This window comes from Pseudorasbora parva, chromosome 24, assembly GCF_024679245.1.
Source record: "Pseudorasbora parva isolate DD20220531a chromosome 24, ASM2467924v1, whole genome shotgun sequence".
NCBI classification, from domain to species: domain Eukaryota; kingdom Metazoa; phylum Chordata; class Actinopteri; order Cypriniformes; family Gobionidae; genus Pseudorasbora; species Pseudorasbora parva.
Window position 1 is genome coordinate 8,378,809 of NC_090195.1, and position 21,017 is coordinate 8,399,825.

The 21,017-nt window shown below is 36.4% G+C and overlaps 1 protein-coding gene across 1 annotated transcript in view; it reads right to left on the bottom strand.

Moving 5' to 3' along the window:
• Positions 1-248: 248 nt before the first annotated feature.
• Positions 249-21,017, bottom strand: part of dpyda.1 (dihydropyrimidine dehydrogenase a, tandem duplicate 1) — a 266,445-nt gene continuing 245,676 nt past the window's right edge. The window contains exons 20-22 of the mRNA XM_067435665.1: positions 4,014-4,160; positions 3,754-3,894; positions 249-1,682 (exon numbers count right to left, since the gene is read on the bottom strand). Coding sequence (XP_067291766.1) covers positions 1,512-1,682; positions 3,754-3,894; positions 4,014-4,160 — 459 coding nt within the window. The 3' untranslated portion in view covers positions 249-1,511. The remainder of the gene's footprint in view (positions 1,683-3,753; positions 3,895-4,013; positions 4,161-21,017) is intronic.

Here is a 21,017-nt window from a genome sequence, read left to right on the forward strand (position 1 = left end):
GATGTGATTAATTTATTTAATTTATTTACATTTATATTTCTTCTGTCAAATCAATTAATTGCGATTAGTCGCATCTAACATTTTTTCGCATATAACATTTTGTTTATATAATATATGTACATACTGTATATATGATATGTGTGTATAAATATATATATATATATATATATATATATATATATATATAAAATACAAACATTATATAAACAAAGCTTTTACGTTAGATGCGACTAATCTCAATTAATTGATTTGATGGCTAACACACGCACGCACACACACACTCTTCTGTCAAAAGATTAATCTCATCTAACATAAACATTTGTGTTATTGAAGTACAGTATGACCTGAGAAAGAATATTTTTCCCATAATTCACATTACTTAAAAATAAAAAAAATAAAAAAATATATATAATATATAGTATAATTTGTTAATAATGGTAAAATTTGTATAACTGTTGCTTGAAATATTGATTGTATAATTGAGTTACTGTTTTCTAGTAATGTTTTCTAGTAACTGATTTTTTTTCTTCACATTATTGTATTGGGAATTTTAGGCTTAACTGAGCTGCAGTATGACAGAGTATTGACCCAGTGCACCGCTATCCTGACCGGCCATCAGTGAGTCTGATCGTCTGTAGAGAACAGGCGAGGTGCGGTGCGGATGGGCCCTGCGTTTGTTGAGATAGAGGTAGTCAGACTTGACCTTTTGGGTCCAAGATGAATAACAGCTAGTCTTCATCTCTAATGTCTGGAAATAGTCATAGATGACCTTTACTTAAAATGTTCAGTATATTTCTAGGGTAGACCGGCTCTCTAAATGACCCTGTCCAGATGGCTAATGCAATCAAAATCAACCACATTTGTTATTAAGGGTTAAAGGGACATTCATGTCAATTAGAAATATATGTGGGTTAAACTAATACTCCATGTTCAGTTTTAGAGGTATGCTGGCTTTTTGGATACAATATAGCATATATAACAAACAAACCTTTTCTAATCATCATATGTTTTGGAAAACAGCAGCGAGTATGATTCCGTGCCAAACCATCCACCATTCAATTAAAATCCATTCATTTCTTCATTCCCCATCACCACCTCTTGTATATGTGATTGCATTCTGTTGTGGATGTAGTGGACGATCCATCACTGTGGCTCTTGTTAAAGGATACAGCGTTCAGGCAGAGCACAGTCTTCCCACATCTGCATAAACAGCCATTATTCCCTCTGCTCAGATTCATTCCCATCAGCCCTCAGAGAAAGAGAGACAGGAACTTCACCTCGACAAATTGCCTTGCTATTGTTTCAAAATAACACAGCCGTTACACCCCCTAAGATTATTTCTAGATAATTGGCTCCTGAAAATAACGCAATTATTATATTTTTTTAAAATCTAATTATTTTCTCCCCTCCCCCCTCCCTCAGACAACAAAGTTAATTCTTCACACTGCAATTACGAAGTAAATTCGATGCTGTGATGTAGACATTTTTATCTTTTCTGTCTCGGATTTCTCTCAGCACACGGGCTCCACAACTTGAGGGAGGCCTCGCTTTGGCACGTAAGGCGTTGTCCTGGCAACCATCTTGATGCAGTCGATGATGGGGCAGACGCTGAGGCAGAGAGTACAGCCGGTGCAGCTGTCCTGAATCGCGGGGAGATGAGTCTCGGGGTCAAACACAATGGCCTGCCAGACACAGAGACATTAGAATCATTATATCCTCACCAGGGGCGACAACCTGCTACGGCTGGACGTCACACAATACAAATGCAACAAAGACTGTGTGCTGTCCATACACTGAACGACACAGATGTGTGAAACCTGTCGAGAACATGTCAAGTGGGTCACATTTCACATATTTCCCAGAATCGAAATAAGAAAATAATATTTGGCATTTCAGGGTTTTAGGGTTAAATTCTCATTACCGTATTGAAAAAAAAAAGTCCAGAGAAATATTCTTTAGATTGTATTCATGATTCATGGCAATATTTTTAGAATATGATATACAACAAATAAAACGTAATATAACAACAACAAAAAAATAATAATAAAACAATACAAAAATTATATATTATTTTAATTTTAAAAGTATTTATAGATATACATATTGATAATATTTTAAATATCTGCTTTTTAATATGTTATTGTAATACAGTAAAAAAACAATGATATAATATAATACATATACAAAATTCTTAAGTATATACATAATTATCATATTCATAGTATATTGAACTGTTTTAGCTGGTTTTAAAATGATGATGATGCTTATTAATAATAATAATAACAACAGCAACAATAATATTAATAAATGTAATTATTTTAATGTTATTTGTTCTATAAAACAGTACAAAACAATAATATAATATATTTAATATACTATAATATATAATATAAAACATTCTGAAGTATATTCATGATCATATTTATAGTGTCTGCCTTTTAATTTTTTTAGCTGGTTTAAAAATGTTGATGATGCGTAATAATATTTAAAATAATAATAATAAATGTAATTATTTTAATATTATTTGTACTATAAAACGGTAAAAAACAAGAATATAATAACATAATTGAATTTATATAATATAATAGACACAATTCTGAAGTATTTATACATAATGATAATATTATTATTATTTTTTTTACAAAAAATGTGTTTAAAGCAGGTTATTATTTTGATGTGATTATTATTTTTACTGAAATACAGGTAAAAAAAACAATTACATTAATGAAAATGTAAAGTCATCTTAAGTAAAAAAAAAAAACAATGCATTAGAGTAATGATATTTTGCGAGGGAAATTTGTGTATTTGACATGAAATATTGCCACAAAGCAACAAAAATCTTAACTGGGCTTCATCTCCTTAACATATAACTTTTTATAAATTTTTGCTTGATATTATAGTGAAAAGTGAATATACGGAGCAGAGGAAAGAACGGCCATCAATCTAAACTTTATACTAGACTGCTAAAACAATCAGTAAAATATTGTGTTTGTACGACAGGAAGATTAGACTTTATTTTGGCAGGTGAAATCGAGTATGGGCACCTTTTCAAACATAACCGAATTGCTGCTAGTGCGTCAGACTGCTGTTTTGTATTGCTTGATGGGCCACCTATTTGATCGTGACACATTATGTTGACGAATGCTCCTCTATATTAGAAAGCATTAATAATGCGTAATTCCTCTTAGAGATCCACTCACAGACAATGAGCGTCACTGTGAACAATTACTGCTTTGATAAAACCCGCACTCTACTTCATCAATACCCTTATGATAAATTGCAAGGGACATTTATTTAACAGGAGAGGGTGAGATGAATACTTTAATAAAACTGTCAGAGCCATCCCACTTGCCGTACTTCTGCAGGCTGAAGCACAAGGGGACATCACCATTTTCAGCGCTAATATTCATTAGAGTATCTAAAGGGAAAATCACGTGTGCTAATGAGCCATCTTTAGCCCGCCAGTAAGAGGCGCCATGGACGCACTTGTTTGGTTTTGACACTTTTTACACACCTTTTTATGTCAAGGTAGACACTAGGGGATGCCATAAATATTAGTATATTGATTTTAGTTTACTATTTGACCATGGTGGACAAAAAACAAAGTATTTTTTTACTTACTGTAAGTACATTTTTCAAGTATCTGTACTTTAGTATTTTGACAAACAGCCAGAGGTTTGGATCTATCACTTTGTGTGGGAACAAATTGTAGTGTGTTTCTGTGTGGGTGGGCGGACGGATGGAGGTGCGCACCTGGTATCCAGCGTCATTACAGGTCATGTAACACTTCCCGCAGTTAATGCACATCTCCGGATCGATCAGAGCTTGCACTTGCTCCTGAATGTTTAGCTCTTGGTAGGCACCGATGTGTTTCAGAGCTTTGGCTATCACATCCTGAGCACAAAAACACAAACATATGGAAAGTTTAGACCAAAGGTCACAGGTCTTGAGGTCGTAAAATGTTTCTGAGCTTCAACGATACACAAGCAAGTGTATAATTTAAGCCGACCCACGTTAACTCTTGGCACGGGACCCTTGGGAGTGTAAACTCTCGCTCCTTTGGTGGAAACAGCATCGTTGCTGTAGTCTTTCAGTTTCTTTTTGTGGTTCGCAATCGCCTCCTTCTTTTCCTGCAGGTACAGGCCAAAACTGGGCAGACTCTATGGGGAACACGAAACAAACACAATGAGTTATTTCAGTAACATTTCAGCCATTTTTGTTATTGTTAAGGGGGGGGGGGGGGGGGGGGGGGGAGCTTTTTACACTGTTAAAGACTTGGATTCCCATCCAGACAAAGTTTCAAAAACTAATGTTAGACGTTTGATTATATTTCTGTGTTAAAAATACTCCTTCCGGTTTCTCACAAGTTTCGGAGAGTTTTTTTCAAGTATGGCTCGGCTTGACGTTAATAGAGCGGAAGGTCCTTGTATGGGCCGTACGGCTCTTCTCCCGGTAAGGTGCGTGCGCGCGTGACTAGAGCCAGAGAGAAAATGCACGCACATAAAAACTCTCTCTCAGGTGCAGATCCAGTCGTCGTTATAGTCCGTGCCGCGCCGCGCTCCACTTTATTCCTATAGGTGACATCAAGCGACTTCAACGCTTCAGCACAGCATTCCGGGAAGGCAGCGCTGCATTTGAACCGATTTGAACGCAGAAATGACGGGAAGCTTCACAACATCGCTCCAGTCGCGTCGCAAAAGTGGATCTCCACCGTTCACTACTGTCAGGACTTTACCAAATCACACCAAAGAAGTGTGTTTTTGACGGAGCGGTCCCAGCGATAAAGGTTCGGTCCTGCTTTGGAAGCAGCCGGTGAGTAAATCTGCTTCAAATGTCTGTGCTGTTGCTTATCGTCGCGTGAGTAAACATCAGTAAACGACACGATCGCGTGCTTCGTCATTCAAATGCGCTAACGGACTCTATTGTTGTTCTATGTATAACGTTACACTAGTCTGACGTGCAAAACCGTTTGCTTGCTACTGCTAAGGTTTAGTCGCATACAATAGTCCATAAACCGAATCATGTCCTCATAAACTGTGAGTAAACACACACAAATGTTGACAGGCCACTAAATACAGTACACACCACAGAGACGGACGTCCTGCTGTTGCTGTTTCTCCTGTTCAATTTATTTCAGCCTCTGAATCTGATTCTGGATCATATATCTATTAGCTGAGATCGATAGCCATGAATTTCTCCACGCTTGAGGACGTCACCGCTTTGTGCGCTCGTCATTCTTTAGCTCCGCCCACTCGATACGCCTCCAGGCGCTCGTTTTTTTCCGGAAAGACTCGGTACAGCCCATATTTCTTTTATAAATATAATAAAACTAAAGACTTTTTGGAGATATGAAGGATGCAATACTACTCTATAGGTACTCAAGATTGACATGAGATTGACTGAAACGGAGTGTTTCACCCCCCCCCCCCCTTAACTAAAACTAAAATTGTTTCTAGAAATTGAAATAAAACTGGAATAAAATAAAGCATAAATATGATGTATACAATATATATATATACACACACCGATCAGGCATAACATTATGACTCCACTGACAGGTGAAGTGAATAACACTAATATCTCTTCATCACGACACCTGTTGTGGGTGGGATATATTAGGCAGCAAGTGAATTTCTTTTCCTCAAAGTTGATGTGTTAGAAGCAGGAAAAATGAGCAAGCGTAAGGATTTGAGCGAGTTTGATAAGGTTCGTAATGGATGTCTGCCGATATGTCTAGATGTCTGCCTGTTTCTTATGGAAAAAAATCTCTTAATTATTTAAAATCTCTCTTATTAATGCTGTAAACTATACAGGGAACACTCTCATTTGGTACATTACTATAATATCAGAGGTTAAAAGTGCTGTCCAAACTTCTACATACCGCAGTCCAAACTACTACATTCAACTGCTATTTAATTTGAGATATCGGCTAATATTTACAGTCAAATTAAAAAATGAAATGTATACGACCCAGTTGCACAAAAGTTATAGTTTTCGCCTCCTTTTGACTGACAGTATATAAAAAAATAATTGGTTTTATCAGCCAATACATCGGTGCATCCCTAATACTATAGGCCTAACAGGAAAATACTTTACCCCAAGAACCAGTATTAATTTAGTATTAATTATTGGGTTCTACCATCCAGTTCACTAAAGGAATTATGTTCATCAGGTATAAAAAAAATAACTAAGTGAGATACTTTGTGGCTCACGTTCTTATCTGGACATTTGCTACACTATATGCTCTCTAAAAACAGATGACTGATATAATTTGCTGATTTAGTTGAGCTTTCTTTGAGGTAACAATTATACTTCCTGTCAAACTCAATTACATTGAATTCTAAAGCATGCTCTTCCTTTCATGCAGTGCCATGTGTTCTCCTTTAAGGTGCTCTCACCAAGGAGACCGGTATTTACGCTTACTAGTGATTACTGATTCACCGGGCTTCAGATGCCATGTGTGCCAAAGCATCAGCGCTACATCCCTCATTAGACCATCAGAGAAGTACACACACTCACAGAAGAGGAAAACAAAGGCATTAGAGACACACACTGCTCCCTTTTGAGGAGTGGCTACTCTTTTTCATCTTTGAAAATTAATGAGATCCCTTCTGTCAACATACAGCGGTTTAGAGTCTAATCTGCTCCGGGCTTAACCGCTTTCATTCCATGCAGAGGTGAGACTTCAGGTTTGTGGCGTTTTGCACGAGGCAGTGTTTTAATGTCAAAAGAAAGAAAACTTATTGGCAAGCACGCGCGATCGATATTACATTCACGGTCCCCGAAGCAGCTGTGCACGTTGTCAAAATCGTTTGTGCATAAAAAGTAAAATGAAAACTGATGTAGGTCATGCAGAATGATTTCTGAGAGATTATTGTCCTTGGTTTACCACTTCTGTATCTTTTGAAGGCCCTGTACTGTAAAATCATGCAATATATTTGCAAAAATATTCATTTGCCATTGAGGCTTAAGACATTACCGTGGCGACGAACAGGGATTGCCGGCTCGCTCGGAATTGTGGGTGGAAGGATTCAGCAGGAGTGTGTCGATCTTGGCCACTTCACACTCTCGCAGTGAGCTTCTCATATAGAACCTGGGCGGCTTCGCTTATTTAATTCTCCAAGCCAGTTCTCACCATGCTAAAAAAAGTCTTAGCAGCTTTCTGAAACATGGTTGTTGGATTTTTGCTGGTCCCAGTTCTACCCATGGGATTTCTACAAATTTGGCGGCTCAATGTTAGTGGATATACAGGGCTTAGCCCAGACCTTTATGGATGCATATGATTTTAATTAAAAACTGGAATATTAAATACTGTAAAATAAACACTGAAATGTTACATTTGTAAGGATTAATTTTTATGTATAAATCTTAAAATTTTACTAGAGATAAAACTAAACAGCTCCAACTAACCAACTTAGTCTTAGTTAAATAAATACATAAATAATTTACTTGACATGTAAAATAGGCTTTCCACTACTAATTATAACATTTTAAAGATGACTGTTTTCTTAGAATTGTGAGATATAAAGTCAGAATTGTGAGATATAAAGTCAGAATTGCGAGATATAAAGTCAGAATTGTGAGATATAAAGTCAGAATTGTGAGATATAAAGTCAGAATTGTGAGATATAAAGTCAGAATTGTGTGATATAAAGTCAGAATTGTGAGATATAAAGTCAGAATTGTGAGATATAAAGTCAGAATTGTGAGATATAAAGTCAGAATTGTGAGATATAAAGTCAGAATTGTGAGATATAAAGTCAGAATTGTGAGATATAAAGTCAGAATTGTGTGATATAAAGTCAGAATTGTGAGATATAAAGACAGAATTGTGAGATATAAAGTCAGAATTGTGAGATATAAAGTCAGAATTGTGAGATATAAAGACAGAATTGTGAGATATAAAGTCAGAATTGTGAGATATAAAGTCAGAATTGTGAGATATAAAGTCAGAATTGTGAGATATAAAGTCAGAATTGTGTGATATAAAGTCAGAATTGTGTGATATAAAGTCAGAATTGTGAGATATAAAGTCAGAATTGTGAGATATAAAGTCAGAATTGTGAGATATAAAGTCAGAATTGTGAGATATAAAGACAGAATTGTGAGATATAAAGTCAGAATTGTGAGATATAAAGTCAGAATTGTGAGATATAAAGTCAGAATTGTGAGATATAAAGACAGAATTGTGAGATATAAAGTCAGAATTGTGAGATATAAAGTCAGAATTGTGAGATATAAAGACAGAATTGTGAGATATAAAGTCAGAATTGTGAGATATAAAGTCAGAATTGCGAGATATAAAGTCAGAATTGTGAGATATAAAGTCAGAATTGTGAGATATAAAGTCAGAATTGTGTGATATAAAGTCAGAATTGCGAGATATAAAGTCAGAATTGTGAGATATAAAGTCAGAATTGTGTGATATAAAGTCAGAATTGTGAGATATAAAGTCAGAATTGTGTGATATAAAGTCAGAATTGTGAGATATAAAGACAGAATTGTGAGATATAAAGTCAGAATTGTGAGATATAAAGTCAGAATTGTGAGATATAAAGTCAGAATTGTGAGATATAAAGTCAGAATTGTGAGATATAAAGTCAGAATTGTGAGATATAAAGTCAGAATTGCGAGATATAAAGTCAGAATTGTGAGATATAAAGTCAGAATTGTGAGATATAAAGTCAGAATTGTGTGATATAAAGTCAGAATTGCGAGATATAAAGTCAGAATTGTGAGATATAAAGTCAGAATTGTGAGATATAAAGTCAGAATTGTGAGATATAAAGTCAGAATTGTGAGATATAAAGTCAGAATTGTGTGATATAAAGTCAGAATTGTGAGATATAAAGACAGAATTGTGAGATATAAAGTCAGAATTGCGAGATATAAAGTCAGAATTGTGAGATATAAAGTCAGAATTGTGAGATATAAAGTCAGAATTGTGAGATATAAAGTCAGAATTGTGTGATATAAAGTCAGAATTGTGAGATATAAAGACAGAATTGTGAGATATAAAGTCAGAATTGTGTGATATAAAGTCAGAATTGTGAGATATAAAGTCAGAATTGTGAGATATAAAGTCAGAATTGTGTGATATAAAGTCAGAATTGTGAGATATAAAGACAGAATTGTGAGATATAAAGTCAGAATTGTGAGATATAAAGTCAGAATTGTGAGATATAAAGTCAGAATTGTGAGATATAAAGTCAGAATTGTGTGATATAAAGTCAGAATTGTGTGATATAAAGTCAGAATTGTGTGATATAAAGTCAGAATTGTGAGATATAAAGTCAGAATTGTGAGATATAAAGTCAAAATTGTGATTAATAATAGAGATTCTTACACAAAGCAATTTACAGCTGATGAATTATTATAAAACTAAACATTTATGATTATCAATGAAACTCTTATACTTACTATAAGACATTTTATTATCAAAATGTCCAGAACTGGAAATCACAATTTCCAAAGCTTCAATGACAGTGGGAACCCGTAATCGCCAAGACGATCTTCCATTCCATACTTAAACCACGTCCACCATCTTTAAGACCACCTTGGACCAGCTAATAACTATAAAAGACAAGGTTGGACCAGCAATAAACCATGAAAAGAGATGGGTTTTCCCATAGGAATGATATCATTAAAAATATGGACTTCCATAATCTGCATATATAGGGCAGACATCATGTACTCTAATCACCATAGTTAAATATATCAGAGTACATGTAACATGAGTCATAAAGAGAAAAGCCAAACTAACTTGGGTGTCATGGTTTCGATTATGATATACAATTATAGAAGAGAAATATCGATTTGCTCAATCAAAATCAGTCGGGCATCTCAAGCCCCTCCAATCCAGCACAATAGTATAAAAGAATCCACGCAACTGCGAAATTAACACCTTCAATGCTCGACAACCCTCCTGGTTCTTTCTTTTTCTCCCACAATCTGATGTGTGCTCCACCAAATCCCTGCATCAAGGGAAAGGTTGGGCCCACATGCCTGTTGTGTTCTTAAGTGGCGAAATACGGTTTGCTGTGATTTCCCTAGATTATCATAATCAAGGCTGTTTGGAATGAAAGGATTCCACATGCTGCTGCCCCTGGATATTACAAACACGCTGTCAGGCAGTTTATCTCTGGCCTGCTGAGGACAGGTCGTGGCGCTGCTCCACACGGCAGTTTGAGAACAGCAGATGAGCGGGACGAACAGATGTAATGATGGGACTTGACACTGCAGCTGTGTGAACACACACCAACCTGAGTACTCAAACTCATTTGACTTCACACACACACACACACACACACACACACACACACACACACACACACACACACACACACACACACACACACACACACACACACACACACACACACACACACAGACACACACACACACACACACACACACACACACACACACACACACACACACACACACACACACACACACACACACACACACACACACACACACACACACACACACACACAGAGAGAACAATACTCAGGAAAAAGACTGCAGGGAACTTGCACTATCGCTCAAAAGTTTGGGTTCGGTATTTTAAGTCTCTTATGCCCATGGCTGCATTTATTACAAATCTTTAAAAATTATGCAATATTTTTACAATTTAAAATAACCGTTTTCTATTTTAATATATTTTAAAATATAATGTATTCCTGTGATGAAAAGCTGAATTTTTAGCATCATTACTCCAGTCTTCAGTGTCACATGATCCTTCAGAATTCATTCTAAAAGGATGGTTTACTGCTCAAAAAACATTTATTAACAATGTTAAACATGGTTTTATGCATTTTTTTAATAAATGGAATGTTTTTTGTTTTTATTCATATTTTGTAACATTACAAATGCCACCATTGAAGAAAAAATCCCCTCAACAAGGGACATTAAAGGAACGGTTCCCTCAAATAATATTTACTCATGTCAACATTCACTGTATTACTTTTTTCTTTTTGAAAAACTCAAAAGAATATACACTGCCCAGCCAAAAAAAGGTCGCTGTTTGGATTTAAATTAGCAAATGCTTAAGAGTCAATGATTTTATCATTATTGCAATGATTGGTTCCTGCATGTTATATGTTTGGCAACAGTTCTTCCAACCCTACTTGATAAAGTGTGTAGCTTTTAATTTCTTAAACAACCAAGTACAGTATGAATGATAATGTACAGTATGAATGATGATGAATGATGAACCATGTACAGTTCATCATGACAATATTTCAGGATGACAATGTCCAGATTCATCAGGCTCAAACTGTGTAATAATGGTTGGGAGCGAGCATGAAGAATCTTTTTCAAACAATAAATTCACTGAAAGCCTTTGGGATGTGCTGGAGGAGACTTTATAGAGTACTGGACTCTTGCATTGTCAATACATGATCTTGACCAAAAATGAATGCAACTCTTGATGAAAATAAATGCTGTAATGATAAATTTTTGGTTTAGATCTTGTATTGACAAGACATTTTTCCATTGTTGCTTTGGACCCCACTGATTTTCACTGTGCAAAAGCAGTTTTTCAACATTTTTCAAAGCATCTTTTGCTTTCTATGACATGAGGATGAATAAATGATGACAGAATGTTCATTTTTACATGAATTATCTTTGTAGCGCTTGAAGCCGAACCTGGGAAACATGCAATAATCGCATTACAGATCAAACTCCAATCAGATCTGAAGATTTTCCACATTAGAGTTCATACGAAGCCAACAGATGCATTTCCTGCCAAGCGTTAGGCTGTGCATTTGAATACCGTTTTTCGTCAAATATACAAAATAACACATTCATTTAATGTCGGAGTCGGTGTCAGTGAGATTGTTGATCAAAAGATGTTAATCTTTCGCTCTTCTGATTTCTTCAGGTACAGCGAGCGGGTGTCAAGCAACAAGTCTGAAGGTGAAAAACTCAAAGACAGGCAATGACAAGGCTACCCACATGAAAGAGCGACGCGGCTTCAAAGCAAAGCCAGGCGTCGTTTCTCAGTCGAGCGCTTCCAACTATTAAGTCTTATTGCTCTTTCAACTGCTCATTGTGCCATTAAGAAATGATATCAACTCATGAGTCAAAAATAAAAGCCATAAAGAATGCTATAAACAACCCTGAAGCATAATAATGGTGTGATTTATACACACTCATCCACTGCAGTAGGCTATAATTAAATATGAAAACCTAAATTTATCTCAAGAGCGTTCAACCCTCATTAATTTGAACCCAGGACAGCACAGAGTCTTTTTACAACCACAATGTTTTTCCGTCACCTCGTTCCTACTTCATGACACTGCGAGAGGCTTTGGGTGAACCAGCATAAACCGCAGCGAGAGAGGGGAGGCCCTGGGAGACAGGGGAAAGTTAAGAGCCCGGCCCTAGGTGAGGGTCGAAGGGAGGAAGACATTCTCTTAAGCTCATTAAGGGGAAGCTTTCGTCTCGAAACTCCCAGCATGCTGTGCATCATCCTCGCGTATTTTTTTGTTGTTGTAATAAGTTAGTGGCCCGCTACTGAAAAGTCATCGAGCTGTGTCTGAAAAGTACTGGGTTGTGTCCAGCACCCCACGTGCTGGGCTTGTGTCTTCGGCTATCACACAGACTCTCCTAATTGGATGCATTTTTAATAGTCTCACTCTTACCATCCTCTCAAATTTGTAATCAAAATATAGCACACATCAGCTGAGCAAAGATTAATTTATATGATAGATGGGCTGCTTCAATTTATTGTTACACAGAGCACAATATTACAAAGAGGAGATAATCACTGAAACAATACTGCCATCTCTTACGTTGCCATAAATAAGTAGCCTGGATGCTAGACGAATTTAGCCCCGCCCACGACATCTGAGTTTGGGAAATTCAGTCTGGACTTGATCCGTTGTGGTAACCTAGTAATCTAGACGCACTTTAGCAGCAGCAGCAAATCTAATCTGCCGCGAGTGTCGTCTAGCAACTCTCAATACACATCTGAGCTGTAAAAACCAAACTCTGGTCGAGCCAATCACATCGTGTATAGAGTCTGTGGGCGGGGCTTAACATAATGACGGTAGTGTTGCACTTGCGCGCTACTAGTAAACACAGAAGCTGTCGAACGGCAGTCTTTCGAATCAGCTTTGACCGTGACTCTGGAAGACTTGGAGATAAGCTTTTCTCTGAGAAAAGAACAAAGAACGGCACTGAAGTCATTCTTAAAAAGGGAAGATGTGTTCATACAGCAAATGTTTAATCTATCAACTAGCTCTGCTTCACCTTCGTTGCTCTGGTTGGTTGTAGCGCTATCCTATCGCGTGCAGAGGGAGTTTGAAAGACAACCGTTTATCCCGCCCCTCGGATTGAGCCCTGTCTATGGTGACTTTCCAGACCAAACATCTTGATGTGGGTCTGGCTTGTCAGGCTACCGTTGCGGAGCAACTATACTCAAACAGGAGCTGTTCGGACCAATGAAATTGTCAGGGCAGCTATATACGGTGATGGACAGATGATCAGCAGTAACGTAATCATTCACATTACCAAACAGCGCTTTGGTTGAATTCGTTCTAATCCTAAACAGAGAACTTGTTTGTATATGCATTTACCTTTACTATTTCTCTTAAAAATGAACTTAAATCATTTTTACAACACCGGCAAAGATCGTTTACACTTCTTATTACGTCTTCAAGTGTGTGTGCAGTTGAGTTCTGTTGACAACTATGCATCGCTCCATTGCTCTGATTGGTTGTAGGTCTATGCATTTGAGGTCTTTCCTGGTTCGGTTGAAACACGCCCCATAATCACAGCCCAGTGGAGCAGTATCAGACTCATATTCTGACTAGAACTGAGTATGACCACGTCAGGCAAATAAATAACTACAATTTAAATGTGAATTGCGTGATTTTTTTAAATGTAAAAAGTAGGGATGCACAATATATCGGCCACCATATCGGTATCGGCCGATGTTCATTTATAATGTTAACATTATCGGCCTGATAAGAAAATTTGTCTGATATATTAAAGATAAATAATGGATTATTTCAGCTAAAACATGTCAGATGTGCACTGTTCGCCATGGTTTTAAATAGCTTGAAATATGATGGAAATTACTTTAAAAGGAAAATATGGTTAAGTGCAACATGCACAGCGCGAGTCTGTCATATAGGTTACATAACTTTATAATTGTGTGCTTGAGACATGGCATTTAATAGTGGGACATTGTTTTCTTTCTACATTTTTATACTTTTCTTCAGATTTATCGGGCAATATATCGTTATCGGCTTTCAAATATATAGAGTTATAGGTTATCATCAGCAAAAATGTCATATCAGTGCATTCATAAAAAATAAGTGTTGTTATTGTTAACTAAAAGTAAAAAAAAAAGCAAAAGTTTTGGCAATTGAAATAAAGCTGAAATATAAATAATTTCAATTAAATAAAAATGTTAACATTGAAATAGACTGTAGTAAAATGACTAGAATTAGAACTGAAACAAATTATAGAATGTTTTAGAATATATTCAGAAATATTAAATTTACCTTTTAGAAAAAACAAAACTAGTACAAATGGCAAAAGCACATTTACTTAAACTAAAATTAAAACTGAAAATATAAAAATAAATTATATATTATAGTACATAAATAATACTTAAATAGCACTGGTTGAAATCCTTATTTTCAATCTCCTTTGTATTGTTACAACATCGGTAGCAGGGTTTCAAATTAACTATTATTTTACTCAACGGCCAATTTGGCTAAAAAAAATTAAGTTACCGGCCATTTAGAACTTAAAAAAATAAAAATAAACCAGATTAACCTCGAACAAAGCCTCCGCTCTCCTCCCTTCCTCTCTCATCCTCATCTTTTTCACCAAAAATGTATTTTAGGTGGACAGATCAATACAGTACAAAGAACATCAAACACCATGCGGAACAAAACAAACCTGTGGTCTCAGGATAAGTCAGGGTCTGCTAAAATTGTAGGATGTTGGAAAATAACAATGTCTTTTGTTAACCAAATGCTCAACTGTCCTCAGAGCTCTCATCTTCAGAGTCCTTTGTATAAGGAAGTGCTGTTATTCAAGTATCGCCACATTATTATTTTTTGAATCTTCTCTGTTGCTTCAATGCAAATGAACAAGCTGTTATTTTTTATTTGTTGTGTAGTAACGTGTATGTTCAAGTAAGCCAGATATGCGCAGTACGTTGTATTTAATATATTATAATGACTTACAAGTTAATTTGCGCTAAATCCCAGGTCAAAATACATGATGGCGCCGCTTGTATTCCATTGAGATACGCCATACTGTGTACATCTGACCTCACTCGCCGGAAGTGATGCCGTGCTCGCAGCTTTTGTACATAGTGTTGTATTTGAGGTAAAAAAAATGATATAAATACTGTTCGGTTTCTCACACAAACTGATCGTTTCGTGTCTTAAAGACATCAATGTGTTGTCACAAGCCGCAGGGTTTAATATGGATTCATATGTCTATGTTTTTTTTACTCTCATAGCGCTCATACTTTAAAATGTTCCTATTGACAAGCATTTTACAAGCAATGGCGTAAGTTAAAAAATGTATTTGTGTTCTGCTGAAGAAACAAACACACCTACATCTTGGATGCCCTGGGGATAAGCAGATAAACATCAACTTTTAATTTTGGGGGAACTAGCCCTTTAACTACTATGTACTTACATCAAAATCACATTTTGGTTCACATTGTATTGCAAAACACTTTTGCTTATATTGAGGTGGGATACACACCCTTAAAAATAAAGATGCCAGAAGGAATAGTAGTATAGGATATCCTAGTAGTAGGATAGTAGTTAAGGCCACCTAATATAAAGTGGGTCCAGAAAAACTAATATTAACTATTATTTTATTTAACATCATAACTCAGAACAATCATTTAATGCACTATATCTGGATTTTTTTGCAGATTGATATATATAATGACCATACATTTATTCAATCGTAATTTCATGTCCAACCCCTGCTTTTAGCCATCACACTTTCGCAGCACTACGGCTTCCCAGAACGACGCTAGCAGCATGTTATGCATTGTGATTGGCCATTTGCTCGTGGGTCAGATATGAAAGAGCGCTAATGAAAGACCCCATTGAGCAGTCGGACAATCGCTCGGCAATAACAGTACATCTTCACTCTGGCCAGACAAACGGGACAGCGTCCGGTTGGATCTCTTCATAGCTAATGCGCACTAAAGCGCTCTCTAAACTGTTCTCCATTGGCCCGTTTACATCTCTATGCACTAATGACCCCATATGTCACCTAGAATAAACATGATTCGGACTGAACGGCTAGATAGGAGAATATGGGATGCTTTTGGGGGGAAAGGCTTTAAAAGATAATGTGTGTGATTTCTGTGCCACCAATATCACCAAACAGAATAACAGAAACAATTAAAGGTGTCTTGAACTGGCTTTGTTCTTTTTTTATACTGTTGTCTGAGGTCAACTAATGACGTTTGTGAGTTTTATTTTGACGTTTGTGTTTCATAACTAATAAGTAATAGGCTATTGTCTACACTGGTTTTGAGGCTGTCTTCTGAACGCTAGGTTTTGATGGGTGTGACACACTGGAGACTTGGAAGTAAACACCCACTGCTAGGATTGGAGAAGATTTGCATATTTAATGAGCTTCAGCTCCGCTGTCATATCTAGCCCCTATCAGTTCAGTTCACATGAGTGAGAGATTATTTTGAAGGGGGTTTGTTTGTCTTTATCAAAATGAGTATCAACAAAGTTCATCTTTGCAATGGAGAGGAAACAAAAGCTGCATTTGAAGTGGCATTGACTGTTGCTGACTGGTTAATGAACTTAGGTGACAAATAAACTGTAGTAATGTATAAATAACGTTTTGATGTTTTAAACACATAATGTTGAATATCGATATTTGTAATTATTTAAAACATGAAAAGTTTCTTTAAATGTGAAACTAAAACCACCACTAGGAAGCAGCAAGTCACTGTTAATGAGTGAGTCATTGATATTCAACCGATTCATTCAAATGACTGATTCATTCAGGAACGAATCATTTGACTATATTAATCTGTCTTATTCACTGAATCATTGATTCAAATGATTTGTTCAAAAAGCTGATTCATTCAGTATGGAAAACACTGCGTGTGTTGCTCAGAGACGAGATTACAGTGCTGTGACTTTGTTTTGAACTATTTTTGTTGGTGAAATGGAGTAAAAATGGGCAATATGGTGTCTAAAAAGTCACTTATTTCATTCTTGTTTAGTTAACTTATATAAAAATCAATATCACATTTGTTATCATGCTGATATCTGGGTTCTTCCTTTGATATTTATTAAAAATACATGCAGTGCAAGCGTGCACCCGCAATAGTCTAATCTTTAAGACTAATCCTGCGTCTCTATCAGCTCCCGAGTCCAGTAGTCAGGGCCCTGATTAGGACATAAGTCAATGGGCTAGGGAGCAGATTGAGACACACACACACACCACGTAATGATATACTTGACAATGTCAGAATGCACATCGTTAAAACGACTATTACGATATTATCGCAGACGATATATATTGTACACCCCTAACACGCACACATGCGCGCCCAGATCAAGAAAGAATTTCTGCCGACGGGCATACGGTTTGGTCTGGTACAGCCCCGGGACTAGTACTACAATTACATTTACATTTAATCATTTAGCAGACGCTTTTATCCAAAGCGACTTACAAAAAAGGGGAGAGCAATAGAAGCAACGAAACAAACAAGGCCAACAACCTGTAAGAGCTGTAAGAAGTCTCATTTAATTAGCACAGTACACATTTTTTTAAAGACTTTAAGAAATTGATATCACAGATAAACAACACACACACACACACACACACACACACACACACACACACACACACACACACACACACAACACACACACACACACACACACACACACACACACACACACACACACACACACACACACACACACACACACACACACACACACACACACACACACACACACACACACACAATCTTTTATTAATAAGTAACCCAGCTGTTTTTGTTTTGTTTTGTAAAATAAGTTTTCTGTAAAATATTACCAAAATAATAATAATAACTAGTATTAGTATTGTATTGTAATATTTATTCTGACATACTCTTTTTTATTTGTAATTATGAAAATGTTATTGTAATGGTAATATTTCTTTTTTTTAAATATATTTTTAGCAGTAATAATAATCATAATAATTGTTATTAGTCAGGTTAATATAAAAACACAGTTATATACACACTTTTCATTTGTAAAAAATAATAATAACAATAATCGCATTTTAAATCGCAATCGCAATTTTAATCAGAATAATCGCAATTATATATTTTTCCCAAATCGTGCAGCCCTACTTTTATCCAAAGCGACTTACAAAAAAGGGGAGAGAAATAGAAGCAATGAAACAAACATGGCCAACAACCTGTAAGAGCTGTAAGAAGTGTCAGTTAATTAGCACAGTACACATTTATTTTTATTTTTTTATAGCCATCTACAATAGCCACCTACAACAAAAACTCACGTACGCAAAATACAGAACACTGGATTTTGATAGCCATGATAATACTGGATTTTGATAGAACTACATATAAAAAAGATGTTTTACTCACGTAAGTTTGTTGCACCTTTCCTGTCGGATCCAATATAGAAGGCACAACATTGTGTCTGCAAATCTGTGTTCTTCCACAATATCTTGCTATCTTCTTCCACATGTTTATTGCTGCTGGCCAGCGAGCCGATCAGCTCCATGAGTCGGTGGGCGGGGCTACTGAATTACACGTTCTGTAGAGGTGTGTGTTTCGTAACGCGATGGCGTAAGAATGAAGCTCATGATCGTTTGTCCTTTTATATGACCTTTTATATATCTAAATCTAAAGCTCAAGGGAAAGTTGATTTCTCAATGCATCACCCATTTAATGTGTTAAAACAAGTACTCTGTTTGTCAGTGGCTAGGTCAAACAGGTAGCCCGCCTCTAAACTTGTGCCACTGAGCTAATATTGCTGGGTTGAGTTGGTTGGGATGTTCAAACCTTTTAATCCTTTTCAGGGAATTCAAGCTATAAATGGGATCTTTATAGTCGTCTCAGCATATTAAGCCTGGATACAAGAAGGTGCCGTGTCAGCCAGTGAAGGCCTCCAGACTGATATTAGCTGTCAGCCCGCTTTTAGACAGCACCTCCTTTGACTGACAGCTCACCTGTGGCAAGTTCGATGAGACTGTGCGTGAGCAGCCGAGCACCAGTCCGGACACGGTTTATATGAAGCTTTAAAGACGGAGCGAGAGCAAATGAAGAAGGAAGACAGAGAAAAACAGTACCAAACCGAAGACAGAAGAGATAAGAAAGAGTGATGAAGGATAGCGAGGGGTATAAGAAAATTTGTTAACCACAAAGAATAAAAAAGGCAGCTTGATTGCACCACAACGTGAAGGAAAGAAGAGCACAGAAGTCGCTGTGGTTGATAAAACGAAGCCTAAGGGAGCGTTCAGCAAAAGACAAGTTTGTTTTTTTCCTCTCGCTGAGACAGCAAGCGCCGTTCTCTCAGGGGATGAGCGGTTGGGTTTCCGCTGCCATTTCTAAAACGCTGCGCTTAGGCAGTGCAGCACTGAAACTGTTGCCTGTTTGTGTGTCTGCTGGACATCTGATCCACTTTCTCTCAGCTAGGCCGGACCGTGGGGGTATTAACACTTGTAAACAGCGGTCTGGCTGCCTGTGCAGCTCAGTGTTGCCTGGCAGGACTATAATGGTAATGAAGCCTTCAGCAAGGTTGTCTTGCCTCCCACTGTCAGGGGCGACACAACGCCCTGGTTAGGAGAGAAAGTAGAACAGATGGAGCCTGTGTGCATGTGTGTGTGTGTCTGTGTGTGTGTCAGAGCCACTGCTTATTCAGTAATCATCCTATTATAAGATAAATACCAGTTTTTTAAGTTATCTTTTTCCCCTGTTGGTTTACGATCACATCTTGGATACACTGACTGAAACGGTCTGGATGCACTACATGTGATGGTAATGATATTTCTCACTTTTTGGAGAAAAGCCTTTATAAATGTAAGCTCGCAAACCAATAAATATAAATAATGCAAACCAAATATGAACTTTTCTGGAAAAATCTAAGATATTATAATAATAATAATTATGTGATGATAATCACAGCAGCACTGGAGATAGATTCTCCATTACAAAAAATATAAAATTAATTGAAAATATGATTTGAAAACTTTAGGAAATAGTGGGGAAAAAGACGCAATAAAATGGTTAAAAAATATAAGCTATCCTTCAAAACCAGAATGATGATAAAATGAATAACTCGGTCTAATCTGAACAGGGTCGAATGATTGAAGGAACAATGAATGGATTCTGTGCCTCTTATCCTTTAAAAATAATTTTCAAGTAAACTAGCTAATATGATCAAATCTATCAGTGCAGATTTTTTTTTCAATTCAATTAATAAAAAATATAGATTTTAATAAAACACTATAGTTCCAGAGATTTTTTTTTAATGTGAATGAAGTCTCTTGAAGTCTGGCTGCATTTATTATATATAGATATAAAAAAAAAAACAGTAAAAAAAGTAATACTGTGGAATATTATTACAACTTTAAATTTAAAAATGTAATTTATTTCAGTTTTACATGATCCTTCAGAAATAATTCTAATATGCAGATTTGCTAAATCAGGAAACATTTCTAATCAGTGTTGAAAGCTGTTGCGCTGCTGAATAGTTTTTTTTGTGGAAGTGGAAATGGAGATTCCCCCCATCCCCACACCCCCCCCATCCCCCTCAGGATTTTTTAATGAACAGAAAAAAATATTTTTTTTCTTTTTTTTCCTGTTGTTAAACTAGCAGAACAGGATGCGGATATACCCTAAGTGCACCTGCGCTATGTAATTTTAAAATGCATTACTGTTGGTGAATAAATTAGTCATTTTAAAGCATATCGTTAAAAAAAATCCTACTGACCACAAACTTTTGAATCGTGTTGCTCTTCCTTTACATTTCTGA